This window comes from Rhinolophus hipposideros (genome assembly GCF_964194185.1).
Source record: "Rhinolophus hipposideros genome assembly, chromosome: 4".
Lineage (NCBI taxonomy): Eukaryota > Metazoa > Chordata > Mammalia > Chiroptera > Rhinolophidae > Rhinolophus > Rhinolophus hipposideros.
In genome coordinates this window covers 13,065,514-13,089,217 of record NC_138050.1, presented here as the reverse complement: position 1 = coordinate 13,089,217, position 23,704 = coordinate 13,065,514, and the positions used below count along the sequence as shown (strand labels likewise).

The 23,704-nt window shown below is 39.3% G+C and overlaps 1 protein-coding gene across 4 annotated transcripts in view; it reads left to right on the top strand.

The window, feature by feature from the left end:
- Positions 1-23,704, top strand: part of DCLK1 (doublecortin like kinase 1) — a 313,253-nt gene that overhangs the window by 144,674 nt on the left and 144,875 nt on the right. For all 4 annotated transcript variants that reach the window (XM_081047041.1, XM_081047042.1, XM_081047040.1 and 1 more), the window contains exon 4: positions 10,751-10,850. In XM_081047041.1, coding sequence (XP_080903167.1) covers positions 10,751-10,850 — 100 coding nt within the window. The remainder of the gene's footprint in view (positions 1-10,750; positions 10,851-23,704) is intronic.

Here is a 23,704-nt window from a genome sequence, read left to right as displayed (position 1 = left end):
CTAACAATTGTCACCCCAATAAATTTAAAAAACAAACAAACAAAAATAAATAGAAATATTTAAAGCAACCAACTCCATACTTTAATGTCAAGCCACATTTACAAATATTCCTGGCAAAAGCATACTTCCACAGCTTTGAGAATATCATGTTTTTACCTGCATCCTCAACTGACACGCCAGTGCATAAGAACATAAAAGGCTAAGTGATTTTCTGTATGTTTTTATCCTTCAAATAGATACAATTTCTTGGGATTGTGATTTTCTTGCAAATACTTTTTTTAAAAATCGGGTTTCCCAGAAGGCTCTTGGGAGAAATCAATGCAATGATGGATTTCTCAGGAGCTGGCACACCATAGGCCTTTGCACCAGTCTCGGGCTCCTCAGAAAGAGTGGGAAGAAGATTCATAATACCATGATGGTCCTTTCATGCCTGTTGAATAAGAGTTAACAAAATTACACGAGAGCAACTAGTTGCTTAAAAACATTGTTAACTCCTGACCTAGAGAAGCTATATCTGTGGGTGTTACCTCGCACAGGTTTTGTGGGTTGGGTTTGGTTGTCTGACTCCGAAGCCCAAACTTTGAGATACACGGTTCCTAACTTTATCTGCATGCCAGGAACCCCACCTCCATGCCATACGCTAGCTTTTCAGACACTCCTTTGCTCTGTTCTAGGTTTAGTTTGCCCCAAACCTATCCCATTCGTGCTGTCCTCCAGACTGGTGAATATTTAGTACGAGCCTCTCAGAGCATCACTTCTTTGTCCTTCATCTTGGCATTCATGAGTGGTGACCCCTGGCACAAGGACATAGAATAGACACTTATAAATGAACATTTGTAAGTGAATAAACCTTTGTGAATCGTTTTTTGAAGGTATAGTTATTTTCAGGGAGCTTCCTGTGGATGTTTCTAGGTTAAAAGTTGCATGGACTGAATCCAAGCCACAGGAGCCTTTTGTATGAGTTGACATGGTGTTGTGGATGTTTTTCAAAATAGGGGGATATTTATTTAACTTGACACCAATTCTTATTTAAAAAAATAAAATAATAAGGGAACCCAGGGTGGCATGGCATTATTGTCCAGTTGGGACATGGCATTTATGTCCAGTTTGCCACAGTCACCATTAATGTTTATCTGCCCGTCTATATTTCTGCATGGCCCACGGCTGGTCCTGCGTTTGTGATTCCCACTGTAGACACTTCTCGGAAGCCAGAACACTTCTCGGAACTGGCAGTGAGAGCATTTCTTAGAGTTGTGAGAAGGTAGCATCATGCCCACCATCACTGTTTAGACTTTAAACAGACAACTAGGTAATAACTCTCGGTGCCACATTTCCCTAATGGGGATTGTCTTTCCTCGTCTGCTCTTAAAGGCTGTCTTCAATGGATTCATGTATCTTGTAATAGTTTTATTTCTTCTTTTTCCAATGATCATGGTAAGTGTTTCTGCCTTGTTAGAAACCGAGCCACAATCTCAGCTACCTATTTACATGGATCTTTTAGAAGACCATCTCAGCAGTAGCATATAAGTTTTACTATTTTTCTATCCCTGAAAAGTATGACTTGAATTAAGTCAAATAAGCCAAAATTCTGTAGGCTGGGTAGATTATAAACAACAAATTTATTTCTCACAGTTCTAGAGGCTGAGAGTCCAAGAACAAGGCACCTGCAGTTTCAGTGTCTGGTGAGAGCCTGCTTCCTAGCTGGCCATCTTTTTGCTGTACCCTCACATAGCAGAAAGGTAAAGGAACTTTCTCAGGCTTCTTTTATAAAGACATGCATCCCATGACCTAATCACCTCCCAAAGGCCCTATGAATTAGGGGTTAGGATTTCAACATACAAAGTTGGGGGACACAACCATTCAGACCGTAGCACCCATCTTGAGGTAATTGATACAGGTTTGCTTCTGAGCTCACCTCAGAGATTATGAGTATTTGTACACTCCCCAAAGAGACGACTGTGTGACAGTTTCCCCTTTCTTGGGCTGTGATTTAATTCCTTCAGTGAGTAAAGTAAGCTATTCTAAAGATGTTGCGGACAACAGATGTCTTAGTAGGTGAAACCAAACACAGTGAGATTGAGTTTGCATGAATTTGGCAAGAGAACAGAATTATTAGAGGCCTCTAATATAAACCCCAGTCTCCACAGCCCTCTTTCCCAGATATTCCAAGGGTTTTTAGTATTCTGTGTTTAAAGGATAGTCCTTTAAGCCCTTGGAATGATGCCTGACACAGTGACCGACTGTGCCCACACTAACAGTAGCAGCCGCTTAGCCCATTGTGCATGCTATATGGACCAGGCCTGATGCTGACCGCTTAATATCAACTCATTGTATCTTCAAGGAAATCTACAAGATAGCGTTCATTGGTAGTCCCATTTTACACTTGAGGAAACTGAGGCTTAAAGATATCAAATAGCTGCCCAAGGTCACATACCTTATGTGGCAGAGCCAAAGTGCCTGGTCAGTGTTTGGTACTAGAGAATTGCTTTACATCTTTAAGAAAAGGAAAAAATAAATGTTAATATTAAAAAAAAATAAGATAATTAATTTTAAAAATTGATCATTTAAAATAGGTTGCTGTCCAATTAGGTTTGCCTGAGCCCATAAAAGATGGTTAGTGCATTTCTTTGTGAGAGAGTACATTCCACACCAGACAGCCTAAGCTGATCTTCACAGACCACAGCTGAGAACATGTCCAAGGAATGGATGTGTACAGTTTCCAGTCTATAATTGGTGGGGTTTTTATCTGATTGACCCATCAAATTAAGTTGCTTGCATTTCAAAAGAGAACATTTTTTCCCTTTTTTCCCCATTTTTTTCCCATTTTTTAAGTCAGTGTGCTATTCCAATGTTAGCTCCTAGCCATTTCTGAATTCCAACAGTATCATCCACTTTTGCAAAAAAAATATCTTAGAGCTTCAAACTTGTTTGAATAATTTGAGGACCTTTCTTTTCCTCTCTCTGTTATAATTATTGTTATTGTTGTTATTTGAATAATTTATTTATTTTCTTAATAGCTATATCTTTTCTGGGTAAGAACCACAATTTCTTTTGTTTTTTTATCAGAACTTTCTAGCTAAAAGAACAGCTTAAAATAAGTTACAATTTGCATAAATTTATCATCAGAGAAATGAAAAGGTGATAAAGGAACAATGGAGAATGCGTTTTTCTGACAATAACACATTCCTAATTTTTGGCTATAAAACTAATCGTTGACATATTTTTAGACCCAGGAATGTACAGAATTACATGGTTATAAAACAGAAAAATTCACAATTGTTGACTTATATTATCAAGTGGCATAACAATGCTGAATTCTAAGAATGGGAAAAAGAAACCAAGTATGGAATGAAATTGGAAGAGAAACCTCAAAAAGAAGTTTTGGCAGGACGAGGGGGCCCATGTGTGCCAAGTAGTAACTGAAAGCTAATTATGATGGTCATATCATGAACTGTACAGAAAGAAGGAGGTTGTTGATTCTGGTGCCTTAGATACACAGGCAACTGGACTTTTTTTTGTTGTTGTTTTTTTTTTTTACAAAGATACAGCATTCCTTTTTGGTAAAGAGCATCTCATTAAAGTGTAGACAACAGAACTTTTAATCCTACTTTCTTTAACTAGTGTCAAGAAGAATGAGAAATTATACATGAGTATTTTTTAAAAAAGAAAATTAAAATAGAAAGGATGCGTCATACTCACTGATTCCAATAAACTGACTGAATTTCTTGGCTTTTATTTTTGCAATTGTTTATAATCTCACTTAAAATATAGTAAATAAGTGACGGTAAAGTATTTTATTGTCTAACACACTGAGAGACACCTGATAAAGACCCAATGACTTAATGTGGTTTCAAGCAAATGAGGCCCTGACTGCAGAGATATCCCCAGTTTCGTTGGTAGAGGGCGCTCTTGTAAAGAAAATATTGTCCTATAGGCACTGCTGAGAATCTCGCCCAGCTCTGTGATGTCAGCGTCACCATGGAGATCTCATTCCACTGAGAGGGGAATGGATTCCACAGTCCTGCTTTGGAAATGTGTAAATAGCAGATGTTTTTATTGCCTTTGTTTGAATCTCTGCTCTTGCAGAGCTACTCAAACCGGAAGCTCAGAGGAGAGGAAGTCCATATTTGTCGGCTCTGGGTCTTTTTCTCTCTGCATGCAGCTTAGTCTCCTGGGAGGATTGTGTGTAATGACAAGTTAATGGAAAAGATATGAATTCAGATTTCACAAAAGAGAGTCACAAAACTGATTATTTTTTTGAGTCAAAGAAATAATTAAACTTCCTTTAACAAATTTATTAGACACTTTTTATTATAAACTATAAATATACAACATATGTGGTAACTATTATTACAATGGTTTTAACTGAAATTTATAATACCTAAACATAAGGGTACATGTGTCTATGCATTTGAATGGACTTGTTTTCCTACAGTTTGGTAGTTAAGGGCCTGCATTTGAATTCTAACTGGCCCGGTTCCAAACTCCTACTGATCTTCTGTTACATCTGGCAAAATTTTTTAATCTGTAAAATAGGGATACTAATAACATCTAACTTTTGCCAAGTACAGTCTATCTCCTTCATAGCAGAGAGGATTAAATGTAATAATGCATATAGAGAATTAAATGTAGTATATGCATATAGAACTATTTTTGTTGCTGTATCACCAGAGGAATTTCCATCTTTTCTTCATGTAATTACTGTGGTAAAACATACTAGAACCAATACAGAAACTGATAACTAAGAAAAATTAAGTAACTTGTCCAAGTCTACATGATGATTATGGCACATCTGAGCTCAGAATCCAGGTATCCTGATCCCCTTTCAAGGGCTTTTTCCAGAACATCTGGCAATGATAATCACCCATGTTTTTGAGATCCAGTGAGTATGGCATTATGCTAAGTACCATTAGAGATAAACTCTGATGCAATAGATGGAATGGTTTTATATGGGGTTAGATTCATATAATAACCACAGCACTAGTTTAGAACTAAAAATTGATAGAATATTAAACATTTTGTGCCATAAACTGATTACCTCCTTTATGAATTGCATGTAATATGCATGCAATTTCCTTTCTAGTGTGGGATATTTTGACAGAGGACAGTTTTCTCAGAGGAATACCAATCTCTGGTTCCCACAAAACTAAAAGTTGGTGACAGATCCCAAGAGGTCCTGAGTGAAGACAATGGTTCAAAAAACTCTATATACCTGTAATAGCAGGTGAATCTGTTTGCAAATGACTTTCACAGTGTCATTTCAGTGGAAGCCTGAAGGAAATCAAAGGGATGACCATAATCTAGCTTCATGTTAGCGACTCCTGCCAGCTTTGCTCCTATTCCTGGATACTAATTAACAGTGTGCGTTTCACCCAAATAATCATACTAGTAAAATCCTTATTCCCAAAGCAAAAAGGGCCACCCATATACTCCATTCTGTCCAAATTCCACGTAGGAAAGAAAGAAGCCTGTTGGTATAGTGCCTCGGAGCTATGTACTGATTTTTTCTTTTTAATTTTATTTGTTTATATAGGCACACCTCATATTTCATTTATTGCATTTCAAAGATCATGTGTTTTTTATAAATTGAAGGCAAGATGCTCCGCCAGCAAAAAAATTAAGACTCGCTTTATTGCGGGGTTCTGGAACCAAACCCACAATGTCTCTGAGGTATGCCTATACTAGGTATACATTTGATTTATACTTATTTGGGAGTAAAAATACATTTGGGCTGATGAAAATAGCTAAATTTTATTGAGGACCTATTCTCTTCCGATTCATGGTCTTAGCTCATCTAATCCTTAAAAACAATTGATATGATAAACTGAGGCACATAGAAATTAACATCTAAGTGGCAGAGCTGGCTTAATTCAGATCCCAGGCTTTGACAACAAGCTGTGCTCTTGGGAAATTGTGCCAGAGCAGATGTCTCCATTGTGCCAAAGAATCTCACCCAACAGGAGACACTGCTTCTGCCTTTACTAAATTTAGTGTCTTTTTGAAACAGGACACATTTCAAGATAGTTGACTGGGGTTTCCTGACTGGCCCAAGTCAGTGGTGGTGGTAGAGGTGGTAACTCAGCTACCTGACTCCAGGCTCATGACAAAACCACTGGCAGCTAACACACGTTACTGTCTACTGGATTACTAATTTACTACAGTGTGATGGGAATTCTTTGGAGTGTGAGTCTGTACACATATGTACTGGAAAAGAAGAGGTGAAGGGTAAGGGCAGTCGTATTCTCCAGGCCTACCACAGTGGCTGGCAAATAATAGGTGGTCAATAAACATTTACTGGATGATCGCTAGGGGTTCAGAACAGGGGTGAGTCACTTTGGATTGGAGTCGATGGAGAAGCTAAGGCTTGAATCTTCACCTGAAGCTTGAGTCAGCGGAGGGATTTGCATAGGCAAAGAATTAGGTAGGAGGGAATACACAATGGAAAATATTTCACACCAAAAACCACACAAGTAGGAAAGAAAAAGTCCTTTTCTGAGAAGAATATGTAAGTAAAGCAGACAAGTTGGAGAATGTTTCAGGTTAGAGCATAATCCATCCATCCATCCTTTCATCCATCATCCATCCCTCCATTCACCTACCCATCATTCACCCATTGATTCATCATCCAATCATCCATTGTTCATCCCATCCATCCATCCATCCATCCATCCATCCATCCATCCATCCATCCATCCATAATCCATCCAACAAGTGCTTTTTAAGTATCAGGTGCCATGTCATGGCTAAAACTACTGTGGACTTGAAAGGTAGGTTGGAACCAGGTTTTGAGGAGTCTGGAATGCAAGCTCAGAAGATGAACTTAAACTTGATGATGATAAGCTAATGAAGAGAAATTTTGGAGAGAAATTTTAAAAATTAACTAAGAAAGAGTAGATTGAACGAATTGAATAGGATGGACTGGAGAGAAAATCCGTGAGAGGGAAATGCCAAGGTCCACAGGTAAGAAGATAAGATCTGGAATGATGTGGTGATGGGGGAGAGGGAAGAAGGACAGGACAAGACCTGGGTTTGAGAGATGTTGCAGAGGCAGAATCTACAGCCATAGTGAGACGCTGGAGAAGAGAGCTCGCTGACAACACCAACTCTTCTGGGGGCAGGAAAATGATGATGACACAGGAAAGCCTGTAGAGGGAGCCACTGCTCCTCTATAGGTTGGACATCTCTCTTTTTTCAAACTTGGTATCTCTGCTTTTGCGGTCTTTCCTGTCTCTAATATCGATGGATGCTTCCAACACATGATACCTACTGAGCAGAGATTTCATGAAAGAATAGATCAACTGTCACAGTGCCATTGTAGCAAGGAGTGTGTTTTTATCCATCAATGAAACATTTTTTTAAGCTGGTTATCACACTCAATTTTGAGAACCTCAAATTTACAAAGGAATAACACCGTGTGTGTGTGTGTGTGTGTGTGTGTGTGTGTGTGTGTGTGTATGTATAATTAGATCGTTATGCAAAACATTGATTTTACATTTCTCTACCTTTTCTAATCCTTTGATATCAGAATGTATAGTAATGCCTAAAGGAAAAGTCTCAAAATATGTTGGCCTAGAAAAAAGGGGTTATGAATGCTCCTCTGTGAAGCTTTTATGTTAGATGGAATACACTGCAGCTACCTCTGGGTCGATGGTAGAGCGTAAGAGCATGGATGATTGAAGTGTACAGATTATCAGATTATCCTACATCCATCTTTATTGTAACCTTGTGTGGAAGGCTCCTTTGCTATCAAATCTTTTACCAAGGACTCTAACAAGGAGCAGTTTTATAAATTTGAATTTCATCTACTGACCATACCCACCTTCTCTGGTGGGAGGGTGTGAACAGGGAAATGGCTAAATCACGCCAGAGCAGAGCACAGAAAACATCCCAGTTTCTGACAGTTCAACAAATTCTTTGATTTCAGTCTCTGAAGATTGAGAAGTAAATGAATACATGTTGCTTGACACTGAAATGAGTTTTCCTTGCCCTTTTGTGCTGGGCGATGACAGTTAGTTTTCCTGAACAATCACGGCATCCTTTTATGTTCTTGGAATTCTGGATTTGGAAGTAACATCAAAAGTTCTTCATGTTTCATTTCCCACTTCCCAACAGAATTATACTTAAGCTGTCCAAGCTGAATCGTTGTGTATTATGTTATTTATGTCTCAGGGTTGGAGGTTGGTCATTGGTACATGATGGAAAGCAGTTGGCTGGCAATCTGCTTATGTGTGTTCAAGTTTGGTTTGGATAATAGTTATTTGTCCACTTAGTAGTAGTAGAATAAAACATGCACACATAGATGAATGTGATCTGGTTAGCAATCTGATGTTCTAAAATGCAAATGATGGGAATATGTGGAAAGAAAGGACAATTTCCTTTGGAAAACGATATTTTGTAATCTATCAGAGATTTGCCATCACATCTTGGCACAGGATCTGACACAGAGTAAGCCCATTGTAAATGTTTGCATGTGTAAGAAAATTAGCAAGTAAGTATTTATCAGCTAGAGAAATATCTCTATCTAGGAGGAGAGTGGATAACGGCTCTTTCCTTTGTGTGTTTGTAGAGTTCTTTTCACCTGTAGCTGCCCACACAGCACCAAAATGAATGCTGTCAACCACTGGTCCATATGATGCTGTGTGAGGAAAGAGTCTCAGAATGAAATAAGTTTGGGAAATACTAGATCATTCTATCTCCTTTCTGGAGTTATGGTGTACATTAGCATACTAAGTGTTTTGAGAAAACCAGAAATAAATCTGCTTATATTGGATAAACTCAGTATTTTCCAAGTCTATTTGCACAAAACCTATTAACCATTCACACCTTAAGAAATGCTGCTTTTTTTTAACCTTTTTAAAAAATTTATTGGGGTGACAATTGTTAGCGAAATTACATAGATTTCAGGTGTACAATTCTGTATTACATCATCTATCAATCCCATTGTGTGTTCACCACCCAGAGTCAGTTCTCCTTCCATCACCATATATTTGATCCCCCTTACCCTCATTAACCTCCTCCCACCCCCTTTTTTTAAGGTTAATTGTTCACTTTTTTGCCTGAGGGAGAGACCCATGTCTTACTCATTTTTGTATGTACAAGCTATATGCTAACTGGCATATATCGGCACAACACAGACTTATTCAGGTAAAATGGAAATGACCTATAGGGGGTTGGTTAGGACGATACCAATGCTGACCAAAAAAGCTGGGTTGGGATCCTGTACCATGAATATAAAGGTAAACAAGGTCACAGTTGGAGTCAGAAGAAAGAGAGGAGTAAAATGGAGAGTGGGTTTTGACTGTAAAGGGCCTGTTTATAATCTAAGTAGAAGATCAGGGCCTCTGACACCACTCTTGAAGACCTTCAGTCCATCTTCCTTTTACAGACTGTATAAGCCCTGAAAACTAGGCATATACCTCTCTCGTACTTAATACTTATTATCAAACCATTACAGAAATTTCATTCTTAAAACTTCAGCCAAGTGATTATTTGGAAATAAGAGATTGTTTGGAAAAACTAACTATCTAAAGCCTACACATCATTGCCTTTGGGGACTCTAAATAATGCTGTGTCCTCCCAACTTACTACTGTAAGTCTTACAGCACCTTTGATGTGTCAGGGTAGTGCCACCAAGGGTTGACAAAGAGCAGGACCCCAAAGAGACTTGTAGATGAAACTGCAAAGAAATAAGGGATGAGCTGATAGTCAATAGGCCAAAAGAATCTATCACCCAGGGAGGTTTTGACGGTGGTCCTCAGATATATAAGGGCAATGCTACTTAGAAAATCTGTTTCCTGTAAGTCTGAATGGGTACCTTCCATTGGCTGCTTTAGGATGTGCTCCAAGTGGTCAAAGAAAATTGAAACTAGATAGAAATCAGCAGTGTCCTCGGTGCCTTGTATTGGCATTATACACATTGTGGACACAATGTTATATCACATATCCAAAGAGCAAGATGTTTGAAATTATTCGTTTTGACCACATTTACTTGAAAAACGCCATTTAGCTCTACATGTTCTTATTGGAGAATAATAAGTTGAATAAATATCAAAAGATTGTTTTACAGCTTTCCTTTTGCGTGACTACAAAAAGTTGGGCAGCATGAGCATTTCAAAGTTGAGCATAACTTGAGTGGTGGGCATACATTTGCCGTAGTCTACATATCTAAATCCCAGCAATAACTTACTTTTTCTATTATTCCTCTTATGAAAGTTTCCATTTTGGTTTCAACTTGTTTCAACTTGAAATAGAAGGGGTCTAAAGAAGATCATTATATTCATATTATGATACAACTATTTTTCTTCTGTAGTTACCCCAGTGATCATCATGTCCGTATTATGGCATCAGTTACTAAAAAATATATTTGTTGCTAAAATCACATGCTGACTTTTATTGCTATCAAGGAATATTATGTTCAGAAGAATAAAGGGGCACTCCTTTTCCACATGTGGCTGCGTCCCCTCTATTATGAAAATAAAGAGCTCTTACCTCCTAGCCTATTGATATATCAAGTAATAAATGTGACAGTTACCGGTTCTATTTTCCTTATCCCGTCTTCCTGCACAACTGCAACGTAACATGTTTCTTACTAGGAACAGATGCTGGAGACCTTCCTTTGAAATTCCTCTGGAGAAGCTGCCCTGATTGCATTAGACAGGAAGTGGCTTCATGCAGATGTCGACTTGCTGGTGCATTGTTGTAATTGCTGTTCTGCTGACCCCTTGCTGAGTGCCATGCTTTTCTCTTGTAGGTGATGTGCCTTCAGGACTTTTTTGGTGACGATGACATTTTTATTGCATGTGGACCGGAGAAGTTCCGTTACCAGGATGATTTCTTGCTAGATGAAAGTGGTAAGGAAAAAAAAAGTTCAAAACCAGGGGAAATTTGAGGCAGCTTTCCAAAATGAGCTGCACCAGGCCAAGGTTATGTCAACTCTAAAGCTACCAAATCAGTTTCAGATCCTCACCCAGCATGTCTTTTCCATATCTCGAATTTCTTTGATTTTTTTTATATATAAAAAACAGATGAAATGATCATTGGAAAGGTTAAATCATTTAGAAGAGTAAATTATAATACCAATGGCTAATTTATAACCATGTAATAACTAAATTGATGTTCTATAGAAGAGCATGGTGTGGATTTCTACATTTTTAATTGTATATTTTTCTCAAAATTTATACTTGCGAGATTTGTAGTCATAAAGTTATTGAATATGCTTCTAGACACAATTTTCACGTGGCCTCCTTTAGTTCCTATCTGGGAAAGTGGCTTGGTGTCCCTTTTCTTTTAAATCCTTCAGAATCTGATGTCATTAGCATCTGTGAAGGACCAGAAAGAGGAGGGTAGCTTCCTTCCATTAAAAATGAAATGTAAAGGAGGAATAATTGGTAAAGAGGGAGAGACACACCTTGGGAAATGAATGTCAAATGTTGTGACTTCAAGAATGATTTTTATTTTTTGTATAAATCACCTCTGAATCTTGACAGCATCGCAAGAAATATTATTGCACTGAACAAAGAGGCCTTTCCTTGATAATATTACTTCTAATTTATTTAGGGAAGTTGAAGTGATAATGAATCTTTTGCTTAGATGAATGCAGATAAAACCAATTAGCGAGCTTTTGACACAGTGGATGGGAAATACTTGAGCACTAACATAATAGGATAAATGATGCAATGGAATGGTCCCGCTCTAACGCTGCTGATATATGTTCACAGAGTATGTATATTATATGCATCTACCCATATTTTACATGCATTTAAACATACTTCAGTTATTTCATTTTTTAAAAAATGATGGGGTGTATAAGGAGGGATAAGAATAAGAAAGATTACCTCTTTATTGTGAAAACGTCAAATGTCCAATGAAAGTGAATATAGATGTGTCATTTGAAGAGATTGAAGTTATTTTGGTTCAAAAGTTGTAATGGGAGAGTGGTTTGGTATCTCTTTCCCTCTAAATAAGTTTTCTCTAAATACCTTCCATCTTTATTCTGATAGACATGCCTTTTGGGGGCAAAGATTTATATAAATATACCACACATAGAGTGTCCCCTGGCGGGGGGGGGGGGGGGGCGGCTCTCCCCATTCCACCCTTTCTCAGGATAAAGCAGCTTCAAGTGAGTGCTAAGAGCCAGGCAGAAGAGCTGACAGCACAGTTTTGAGAAAAATAAACTGCCTTGACTTTCAATTTAAAGAAAATAGCTCCTTCTGATACAATGGTCCGGGAGACCAGATGCGTCCTGAAATGAAAGTTTCATTTGTTGCTTTGATATGGAAAATAGCCTGTCAGACTGGAACTGCAATACGGCTCAGTTTCACATCAGCAGAGTTGGCCCGGGTTGCCAAGCCCTCCATCTCAGTCGTGCGGCCTCGCCCCCACCTCCCCTGACTTGGTAAGGCCTGGGGCTGGCCTTTCCCCTCCTGACAATGTGTTCTCAACCCAGGATACTGCAGCCTGCTCCACCTGTGATGATGGGCGGGCAGACTTTCTAAAAAGCACAACAGAAAAATGCCCCCAAATCCCTTATGATTTCCCTTTAGAATACTTTCTCATTAAAAAGAATGCACACAGATATCTATCTATCTGTCTGTCTGTCTGTTTATCTATCTAAGCGCACACATCCATCAGGACACCTTGCCCATCAATTATGGTGTAGCCCTTTGCAGGACCACTTCAAACTATTTTAGAGAGAAACTGAGAACTTAACATCCATCCTTTCCCCTGATGAATATACCCTGTTTCTTGAAGTGAAATACATTGCTGAGTAACAGTGTCCTCCCCCATCCTAAAAGAAACACGTGGATTGCGGGAGGGGGAAGAAAAATAATCCAAATTGGGATTTTACTTCCTTGGATGAACTTACCCTGAGACAAAATTCACACATTAACAACTGCAGTTTCCCTGTTGCTTGTACGGCATGTTCTAGTGCTAATGTATTAAAATTTGAATCTTTTAAAAAGTGCTCTGAGCATGCTTTAGCCCAGTTTATCTGTACTTGCTAAATGGTTTTGTACATTGAAGCTTCATTTGACCTGTTCTGTAGTAGCTTCCTAAAAGGACTGTTGGCAGGGGTGCAGATATCTTCAGAATCAATACTCACACGGGGCTGTGCTTGATTTAATGGCCCCAAGAAGTGGCCTTTTGCCACAAGGCAGCACTTTTATTTTATCTTTCAAAATTAACCCAGCTCCCAGTGTGTTGAGGATTAGCAATAATACATTCCCCTAATTACTGCTGGGAAAGCTCCTGGAGACCGCTCTGAGGTCTTTCCAGTGAGTAGTATTGCCATGATAGACATGTATTTCATGGGGTTACATTGGAGCCAGATCAATATTAGAAACTGTGAGGGGCCTCCTTCCTCCCCTAAATTTTCCGATGGAAAAAAACATGCCTTCCTGTTTCCAGCTCAAAATGTAACCGTTTTAGCAATATCGTCATCAATGAGGGGAGTCTTAACACCTTTGAAAATGGTGGATACAGCACTATATATAGAGAAAGGCCAGCAGATCCTTCTCCCGCATGGCTTGCTGTCTAAATTAGAATGATGAAACATAGGCAAGGGAAATGCCAAGGTGGAGGCAGGAAGCATAAATGGTCTTGCTTATATATTGATGATAAACTGACAAATTTGTGATTTGTTGCCATTAAAAAGTGGCAGGATTTTGTTGAAAAATGCTTACCTTGTACCTGGGAGGGACAATTAACTTCTTGGTGATGAGCCTGTCACAGGATGTAACCTTCTGTTCACCCCCCAACCTCAAAGCCAATGCCCCCAAACTTGCTTGGCCAGCTTACCTCACCCCTGCCAGGACTGCCACCTGCTCAGGAGCTTAAATGCCCACCATCCCCTCTTTTTTTTTTTTTTTTTTTTTTTGACCAATTCCTGAGTGCTCTTGACCCTGATGTTGACAGGGATCACTTTAACCTTACATATTTTTGCCTAGATATATTAGTTTCCTAGGGCTGCTGTAACAAAGTTCCACAAACTTGGAGCTTAAAACAATAGCAATTGATTCTCTAATAGTTCTGGAGGTCAAAAGTTCAAAATCAAGGTATGGGAAGGGCCATGCTCCCTTCCTTCTTCCATATCTCCTTCTGGTTTCTGGTTCTTGCCCGCAATCGTTGGTGTCCCTGGCTTGTGGCAGTGTCACTCTGTTCTCTGCCTCCGTCTTCACATGGCCTTCTCTTGGTGTCCAAATTTCCCTCCTCTTATAAGGACACCAGTTATTGAATTAGGGTTCACCCTAATCCAGCATGACCTCATCTTAACATGATTACATCTGCCAAGACCCTATTTCTAAATAAGGTCACATTCCCCGGTACCAGGGTTAGGACCTTGACATATCGTTTGAGGAAATGCAAGTCATTCCACCACAGATGCTGTTTGAACTTGTCCACGTTTTATTTGAACTTGAGTTACAAGTGAACTCATTTCTATTTGTTTGTTTTGACCTGTCTTTAGAGTTGCACAGCTAGAGCTTTATGTTAATTAGGAGAACACATAAACAACAGAGCTGTGACAAGGTTGCCCCCTCGTCTGACCTTTCATAGATAGGGTCACTCACCTGGTGTATCAGAGGAATGCCGTAGGATGGTCTTGAGGATTTCAGCAATGCATTTGACAGGCCCCCCTCTTGAAATCCCTTCGACTAAGATGAAAATATATGGTCTGAATGCTATAGGTGGTTGTGTTTTTAATTGATTGAACCGCCCTGTCCCAAAGGTACTGATTTATAGGTCAATGTCTAATGTGCTGGAAGAGAGCTCTGTTAGATTGGCCCATGATGTCCCTGATGAGAGGGACTGTTTGTTTGATGAGAGTCATACCTCAGGATCCTGCCTGGGGTTCTGTATCGCTTAGCTTGCTTAGAAATGCCCATTTGAGAAGCTGATGGTGTGTGGATGAAATCATCTGGGAGGGAAGCTAAAGTGGCAGAAGACAGGACAAGTATCCGCAAGGATTTTTTTTTTTAATTTATTGGGGTGACAATTGTGAGTGAAATTACACAAATTTCAGGTGTACAATTCTGTATTACATCATCTATAAATCCCATTGTGTGTTCACCACCCAGAGTCAGTTCTCCTTCCATCACCATATATTTGATCCCCTTTACCCTCATCTCCCTCCCCCACTATCCCCTTTACCCTCTGGTAATCACGAAACTATTGTCTGTGTCTATGAGTTTTTGTTTGTCATTTGTTTGTCTTGTTCTTTATCTTTATAAGATAAAGATAAAGATAAAGTCTTTGTCTTTATAAGGATTTTAATAGGAGAGATTGTATCTAAGCAGATGAATTGTATTGTAAAAACAAAAAGCTGTGCTGGATTTTTGTTTTTTTAAAAAAGTCCATCTCTACAAGCTTGGTTAGAAGCAATGCAGTTTTAATAGCAGCACATGTGAAAATTACTTTTAGTCGACTGCAGACTTACTGTGAGATGTGGCTCATTTGCTGTCTGTATTGTAGGCCCATCATCTATTATAAAACCTGTCAGCCCCTCTGACTGAAGATGGCAAATGTTGGCTGAGACAAAAAATTAAAATGGTTATTCAAAAATCACAAAACTGATGTAGAAGTATATAAGTGGGGTATAGAAGAAATTTAAATAATTGAGCTTTCATATGATTTTTTAAAATAAGTTTATAGTATGCATACTCCTGAAGTTATGATACTTTAAAACTGCACTGAGACTTTCAGGATACTATGTGTGTGTCCACATGCATGCGTGAGCTTGCGTGAGGGCACAGAGTTCTGTCTCTGTGGAATTCCAGTGTAGCTTCTCTCTGCACCAGACATGCCCATCTGTTCTTGCGTATATGATTCTAGAAGGGACATTTCCTCGGCTTCTCTTATGGACCGCCATGGTGTTGGGTTCCCAGGATTTGCTTGGTAAATGTTTCTAGAATGTTCCATCCTGACTTTCCAGGGACTCATGTCCTGAATGTCATGAGACAGAACCTGCATCAGGCACCATTCACGACAGGATCCTGATTGCTTTCCCGAACTCTGGGTGATAAGAAAACAGAGTTAGAAGCTAGAATAGTAGAAACAGCATTTGATTAAGTTTGGAAGACACAGGTCTAGTCCACACTCCATGTCCTACTTACTGTGTGGTCTCTATATCTCCACGCCTGCTTCCTATTCTGTAAAACACCTTTTTTTCCTGGGTTGTAATGGATCTCAAATGAGATAATAAATGTCAAAGCACGTTCAGAACTGTGTTCCTTATTACTTAGTGACTGATGTTAGTGAGTGACACCTCAGCTGAAATATACCTCCTAGTGGATTGCAGCTGGACTCAGTCACGTAGATTCATTTGCAGGGCTTAATTGGAGGCAGATGTCACTAAGATTTGCTTTTGGTGCTCTTGAGAACTAAAAGCGATTATCTGTTGCTTTCTTCTCAGTCTCAACTTTTATTCCTGTGGTGGAGTTGAGAGAGAACTAAGGGACCTTTGGAGAGATTCACCCTGTTGTGGAGGGAATCTCTGGAAGATTAAATGAAGCCACATCATTTAGAACCAGTCAAACTTCTACAGCTGTCAATGTTTAGGAGTCCCAGACCTTATGTCCACGTTGATCAGGGTCATAAGGATTTTTACGGCCCCATTGCTCCTCTCTGGGGCTGGTGATCCTGGGAAACCTCAAGGGCGTTGGGAACACTGGGAAGTTGCTCAGAGTTGGATAAACACCAGGCCTTCGCACAAAGTGGTTTTTTAGTCACTGCTAACAAAATTCATTCTTTCATGCATCCATTTATTTATTCAGTAAACTAAGCTAATGTACCATGTGCCAGGCAATATGCTGGGTACGAATAACTGTAAATAGTAACCTTACCTGAAATATGACCCTTCCTATGACTTTTAATATTACTTATGTCTAAAGATGTCCAAAGGATGTTAGGTACTGAACTTTGAGAATACTAAATGTTGCATATTGCTCTTGTGTATTTTATCTCTTTGGAAAAATATTATGGTAAAATGACTAATGGGTCACAAGACATTGACAATTTTTATAGATTTAAATTTTAATTGGATTATATGGCCAGTTTAAATTGAATATGTGGGCATATTTCTTTAAGATGTGTGGTACTTTATGCTGAAATAGTGTGTTGTTTCAATAGATGTTAATTCTAGGAATATATAGTTCTTATTTCAAAAAAATGAGAGCTATCTTATTGAATAATTGCAAAGTTCTGTGAAATTTCATTGTTGTATGGAAAATCTGGTAAGATCAGTCCTGGTTGCATTGATTTATAGAATGCAGCCTGATGTATGAAATAGAGGGTTTTGTTTGTTGCTTTTGAGTTTCAAACAGACAACTCATTGGCTAATGTGGTTTGCTCTTGTTACCAAGTTCCCATTTCCTTCTTAGCAGTAGAAAAACCACAGGGGTTCTGGCGACTTTCTCCATCATAGCTGCATTTTAGCTCATGCATAAATATAAAGTTTCCCAGAACATAGTGATTTTCCCCCCATTTTAATCCACTGCCAAGCTATGGAGACATAGAGAGTACTGTACTTTGGAGACAGAAACTCACTCAAGCACAAGCTAGTTCCTTTGCTACAAACAGAATGATTTTCTACTGAGGAAATCAAGACGTTGTATAACACATGCAATCTTTTCTTTACTCTTTCTCTTTTGGTCCTCATGGGCTTCTTTTTATTGTATTCAGTAATAGTGACGCCTGAATTGTTGATATGGAGAAACCTTACAAAACATAATATTGCAAATGAGTCCAGTACACTAAAGGTCTTGGAACTCATGAGTTCCCCTCTGTCCCAATACACAAGTCCTCCCCACAGCGCGGGAACAGTTGTTCACCTCTTCCCAACGAGAAGCCTCTGTTTTGGCAGCTTCCAACTTTATGAGAAGGCCAATTCCACTGTCAACTAGTGCTGCTTCTTAATAAGTTCTTTCTTATATTGAGTCCACATTAATCTTTCTCTGACCCGTGGTCCTAGTTCTTCCTTCCAGAGTAATAAATACCACATACAGCCTTCATTCTCAGTAAGTGAGCTTTCCTCCTAGACCACCAGGGTGATTAAATCCATTCACTGTTAACTATTTTATTTTTCTTCCCTTTTAGACCCAAATATCCCTGTATCTTCACTCATCTTCTCCCCTCCTTCTCTCATCTTTCGAAGAAAGAAGGTTCTCTCTCCCTTTCTAAAGCCAGTGATAGTCATATTCTAAAGCCAGTGATATTCTTAATTTTGTCTTCCCTCTTCTTTGTGAGATTGCCTCATCAGCAGTTCCTTTCCTATTGTTCTTGTGGAGTTATGGTTTTCTCCTATATTTATTGTCTCTCTCTCTCTCCTTAACCCATGGCCGTGCCTAAATTTCTTCTATCCTAAAAGAGCCTTAAGTCATCTCTATCATTTTATCAAACTGAAATGCCTTTTCTGTCCCTGACAAACAGGTTTAAAAAAAATAATAATAACACTGTCCATGAGGCTTCCATCTCTTCATCCTGACTCACTTTTTATATCTTTGTGTAAATGGTACATTGAAAACACAAGAATTATGAGTTTTTTCATGCAAAAAAATTGTCTCCCACTATCCTTTTAAGTTTGTATAGTGGAGGAAGTTCTTTTGCCACTGGATGATATATAGACAATCTCAAGTCTTTTCTGCTCCCTCCAAAAATAGTAAAAAAAATGTTACAGACCCTTTTATCTACAAATCACCATCTCAATTCAGAAAATGAAAACATCTAGTCCCAGGTAATAGTCATTCAAAATTGAAGTTCTGTCTCCATACCTATCCAGGGCTCAATGTAGTGAGTCCCTTCTCGAAAGGAAAAAGGTAAGGTTGATGCCTTCTCTCTTTTTCACTCACCTCTTCCTTGTTGTTTTTGATCCTCTGGGGAAAAGGGGAGTGGAGCAGGGTGAAGAGAAAGGGGAGGTGGAAGGTCCTTACATGACTGTACTGTTATAAGATGCTTTCAGTCTCTCTGGGTCAGCAGATGGTACAGCAAGCCAACTTGTCTTACACATATTTTCATGGCTTTCCCCACCTCTCACTGGGACCATTCCATTCTTCTTTTTGGATGTCATCAATTCAGTTTCTTCCAGCTTTGGTTGATTCTCCTTCTGTCATTGTTTTCAAAACCTTTCCCTGTTGCCTTCGGATGATCTTCTTGGGAAGAATTTGCTCCATGCCAACTCACTTCCTCAGGTCCATCAAAATACTTATACATCCTTTGTCCCAACAACAGGTCACCCAATGCAATCAACTCTTCTTTATTCTGCTAGTAAAAGTCCTCGGGTGAAAGCCAAATACTCGAGCACCAGTCTATTATTTCCCTCTACCCATAGACGACACTGATCAAGCTCTTCAGATCTCCCTGTGAAGCCCCAACTGACATGAAGGAGAGTATCTCCCCTCTTTTAGGATAAGGGAATTCACAGCACAGTGCTGTCTATAGAAATCCTTCTCACCAATCCCCTTTCTCTCTCATGACAAGTCTTTTATACCTTTGAAGTAGGGAAGAAGACTAAGGCATGTAATTTTTCATTTAGATCTACTTGAAAATTTCTAGAAGCTGATCCATCTCACAGTTCACTTTGGTATCTGATCACATCCCCTTGGAGTTGGAGTGAAAATATCATTTTTAATCCTTTATATTTGTAACTGCCTTCCACTCCTACCACACATGGAATAGTTCCACTAAACAAAGATAACTTTCAAATCACTAGATCCAATAATCTCCTTTTTTTTTTCTTTTTCCATCTCAACTTCTTTGTAGCATTTTACATTTTTGATAATTCTCTCCTTGAAATTCACTCCCCTGGTCTCTCAATGTCCAGGTCTTCTGCCTACCTCCCCAACTACTCCTGAGCTTATTTTGGGTTTGTTCTTCTGCCATATATCCCTTATAATTGTTCCCTAAGATTCATTCCTCAACCGTTTTTAATATTTAATTACTCTATTCCTAGCCAAGTTCATCTACCTTAATGGTTTCAGCATTGATGGTGATGGTAGACAGTGACGGTGACAAATGGCAACCAGATGGTATGCAATAAGCAAAGCCTTTGAAGTATGTATAATTTCCCCAATTTTACAATTAAGGAAATTAAGGCTTTGATGATAAATAATTTGTCCAAGGCCACACAGCTAGTTAGTGTTGAAGGCAGAGTTCAAACCCAAGTTTGTTTATATTTGAGAATACGCTCAGTCTCTAAGTGTACCTCCTCTCAAATCTCCATCTCTAGCTGACTCCTCTCATGAGTTCCAGAACCATACATGTATTTCCAACTTTCTATTGTGAACTTCCTTATCATTATTCCACAGCCAGCTGAAATTCAACACATGCCACAGCTGAACTCATTATCTTCTTGGTCAACTTCATCCCTCCTCTGTGTTTCCTGTATAAGTTCATGACATCACCATTCTCCTGGACACCAAGTTGTCTTTTACCTACCCTTCATTTTCACTTCTCATATGCAACATTTTGTCCTCCTGCCTTTCAATGCCACAGCCATTATCTTAGGTCAGTTCCTCATGATCTCTTGCTTTGGGTTTTATAATGACAATTTTACTTGCTTTCCTGGTGGCAGTCTTTAATCTTTCCACTCCATGTCTGCAAGCAGATTGATGCTCATAGATTCATTTGAGCATCTCCCCACTGTCCAGAGACTCCTAGGGCAGTCACAGTTCTCTCAGTTGTATGTTTCCAGCTGTTCCATGTTTTTTTTTTCCCTCCTCTGCGCTCCAGCCACAGTGTTATTTGCTGGTCTCCCCCAAACCATTTATTTTCAGTATCTGTCTTTGCGCCTACTGGCCCAACAGCCTGGAGTGTTCGTTTTTTCCACCCTTCACTACCGTCCAGATTCCTTCTTGCCCTTTGAGGTTGAATTCAAACATTGCCTTCTTTGTAATACCTTCCCGCATCTACTTGGTCTCAATCAATGACGGAACTCATTCTTTTTGTAAATATTTATCTCATTTAATTCTCAGAAGAACTCAGTGGTGTTGCTTTACAAATAAAGAACACCAAGTTAAGAGAAGATAAGAAACTGCTCAAGGTCACATACCCAGTGGGTAACAGAGTTGGGATGAAAACTGGAGGTCCCAGACTCCTTGTTTTCATCTTATTTGATTGTAAGTGCCTTGAGTTTGGTCCTGTGTGTCGTTAGTCCCCATATCCGCAGCACCTATCCAGTGCTCTGGGTGTCCGACGGGCCCTGAAATGTTAGCTGAATCAGTGGATGCAGAAGGAATCTACGCCACCTGTTAACCCTTCACATGCTTCAGGACTGAGGCCTGACATTTCCCAGAAGCTGGTATTTCCAGGTTTTTTAGGCAAAGTTCAACTGTTTCTCTTAAGACTACCCTGCTATCCTGGTTACATTTCTCTAGATACTTCGTGGTCAGCAATATCCTCCTTAAAATAAACCTAGAACTAAACACAGTACTCCTTGGGGGCTTCAAATAGCGTGGAGAATATAAACTTATTTAATATAGGCGTCAAACTTGTTCAAATGCAGCCTAAGTGTGATTGTGGTTTCTTTAAGCAGTTGCCAAGCAATCCAGGCTCATGGTTAGCTTGTGGCCAGCTGAACACTCTGGGTCCCTCTGATGTGATGTCAAACCAGGCTCTATTTCTTTAATTGCATATTTGAACCTCCATCCAGCACTTTAATTTTATTCATGCCAGATAGCATCTTATTAATTTTAGTCATTAATTCTGACCGTGTAAGTAAAAGCTGTAAGCGTCCAAATTCTGCCTGCAGATAAATAATGGCAGAAGACGGAGGTGAAGTAAGGTCTGTCTGATTTCCAGGCCCTTGCTCTCCAACTAAGTTATGCTGCTAGGGACTCTCCTAGCCAAAGACCAGTAGCATAGCTTCTTGAAAGCTCTCAGGCAAAAAAAAAAAAAAAAGAATTGAAAAGCGACAATAACCTTTATATATATTCTCATGGGTGGCGATGGCAGGGCAGCCTCAGGCTGATGCCCATCTTTAGCTGGGTCTTTCTCATCCTGCAGCTGGGTAATAACTGTTATTATCCTCCTCACAGAGGAGGACCATAGGTTTTATTGCCCCTTCACTGACCTGCACATGGTCCTGAGAACAGGAGGGTACAAGTAGGACTTTCCTCTTAAAGTTGGTCCACAGGGCATATGCTCTTAGGTTAGTGTTCCTGTTTGAAATCTTCCACTTCAATTACCCACACCATGCATTTGTCAAGAGCCTACTAAGTGTCAAGCATTCTTGGGGTTTAAACAAAGGAAGTTCTGGAAAGTTAAACATCTACTTACTGGAAAGCGGATGAAGTAAAAATTGCTGTAGAAAAATATTTGCTGTGAAGATCATTCTAAAATCTAGTTTCAAAATTGAATAATAATTTGATATGTGTCTAGACATAGGTTGTCTTTATAGACTTGCATTATGGTGAATGTTCTGAATAACTGAAATATAATAAGATACTGATGTTATATGACTCTTTGCTGCCTGAAGCTGAGTTTTTCTCTTTCAGTGGGTGATTGTGTTGGGTGACTTATCTTCATGTTTCCATAGGCAGAATCACCGTGAAATCATGAATCCTGCTTTTCTTGGAGACCTAAAACAGGTCTGAAGAAGAGTTTCTCTCAGTTCATATGAATCTGAATCATGTAACCAGAGCAAAGCCAAAGCAAAGTGCAAGCCTTTGCCAGCAGGGCCAGCAAGGGAACTAGACCGAATCCACACCTACAAGTACAGGGAGGGGGAGCGAGTAAAGGCGAGCCAATGTCCAAGCGGGGGAAACCGGCAAGGTTCCGATCAAAGACCAAAATCGGTTTCTATGTTTGGTTCAGTTATTCAGTATGCCAGGGCCAGCTGATTCAGTGACTGCCTTGTGTTCCCTTGTGGGGCGTCCCACCAATATGACAGCTGGGACATCTCACTGCTGTGACCACAGAGCTCCCTGCCCACTATTGAGAACTGAGGCTTTTGAGTTAATTAGCTCTGGGGAAAACAAAATTTTATCTTTTATAGGTTTTCCCCTCATCCTTAGTGTCGCCTTAGCTAAATTTATGTTGTGACACCCTTAAAAAAATAATTCATTTCACATTGGATAGCCTTTCAACAGAATTATCCTGAGAATGCCATTAGAAGTCAAAAGATTAGTTTACACTACGATTAGTTTTAAAAACCTACGGCAAAGTCAGTAATATTGTTACTTCTTCCTCAAGTGAGATATAAAATATTACCATATTCATTGGGTTTTCCAAATATGAAAATGAGGATAGCTTAATTACTATGTAGGACGGTTTATAGGCAATTAATATGAATTCAATATATTATATCAGAGGATTCTGGTCTTATATGTGTGTATATAGATTCTACTCAATTTGACTAATATTTAGTGAATTCCTCCTATGTGCCAGGTACTGTTCTGAGCACTAGGACATATAACAGTGAACTAAGGAGAGAAAGTTCTTGTCCCCATGTAACTTATATTCTTGGAGAGGAAGATAATTGATAAACAAAATCATAAGCAAATTACATAGCGTATCAGAAGATAAGTGCTCCAAAGAAGAATAAAGTAGGGAAGGAGAGAAAGGAAGTAGCTGGGTGTTAGGGTATGTGGGAGGAGGTGAGGGGGGATGGAACTGTAAATGATACAATAGTTGGAGAAGACGTCAGTAAGAGGTGACATTTGAGCGAAGACTTGAAGGAAGCTATGGAGCCAGCCATGAAGATCCCTGAGGAAGA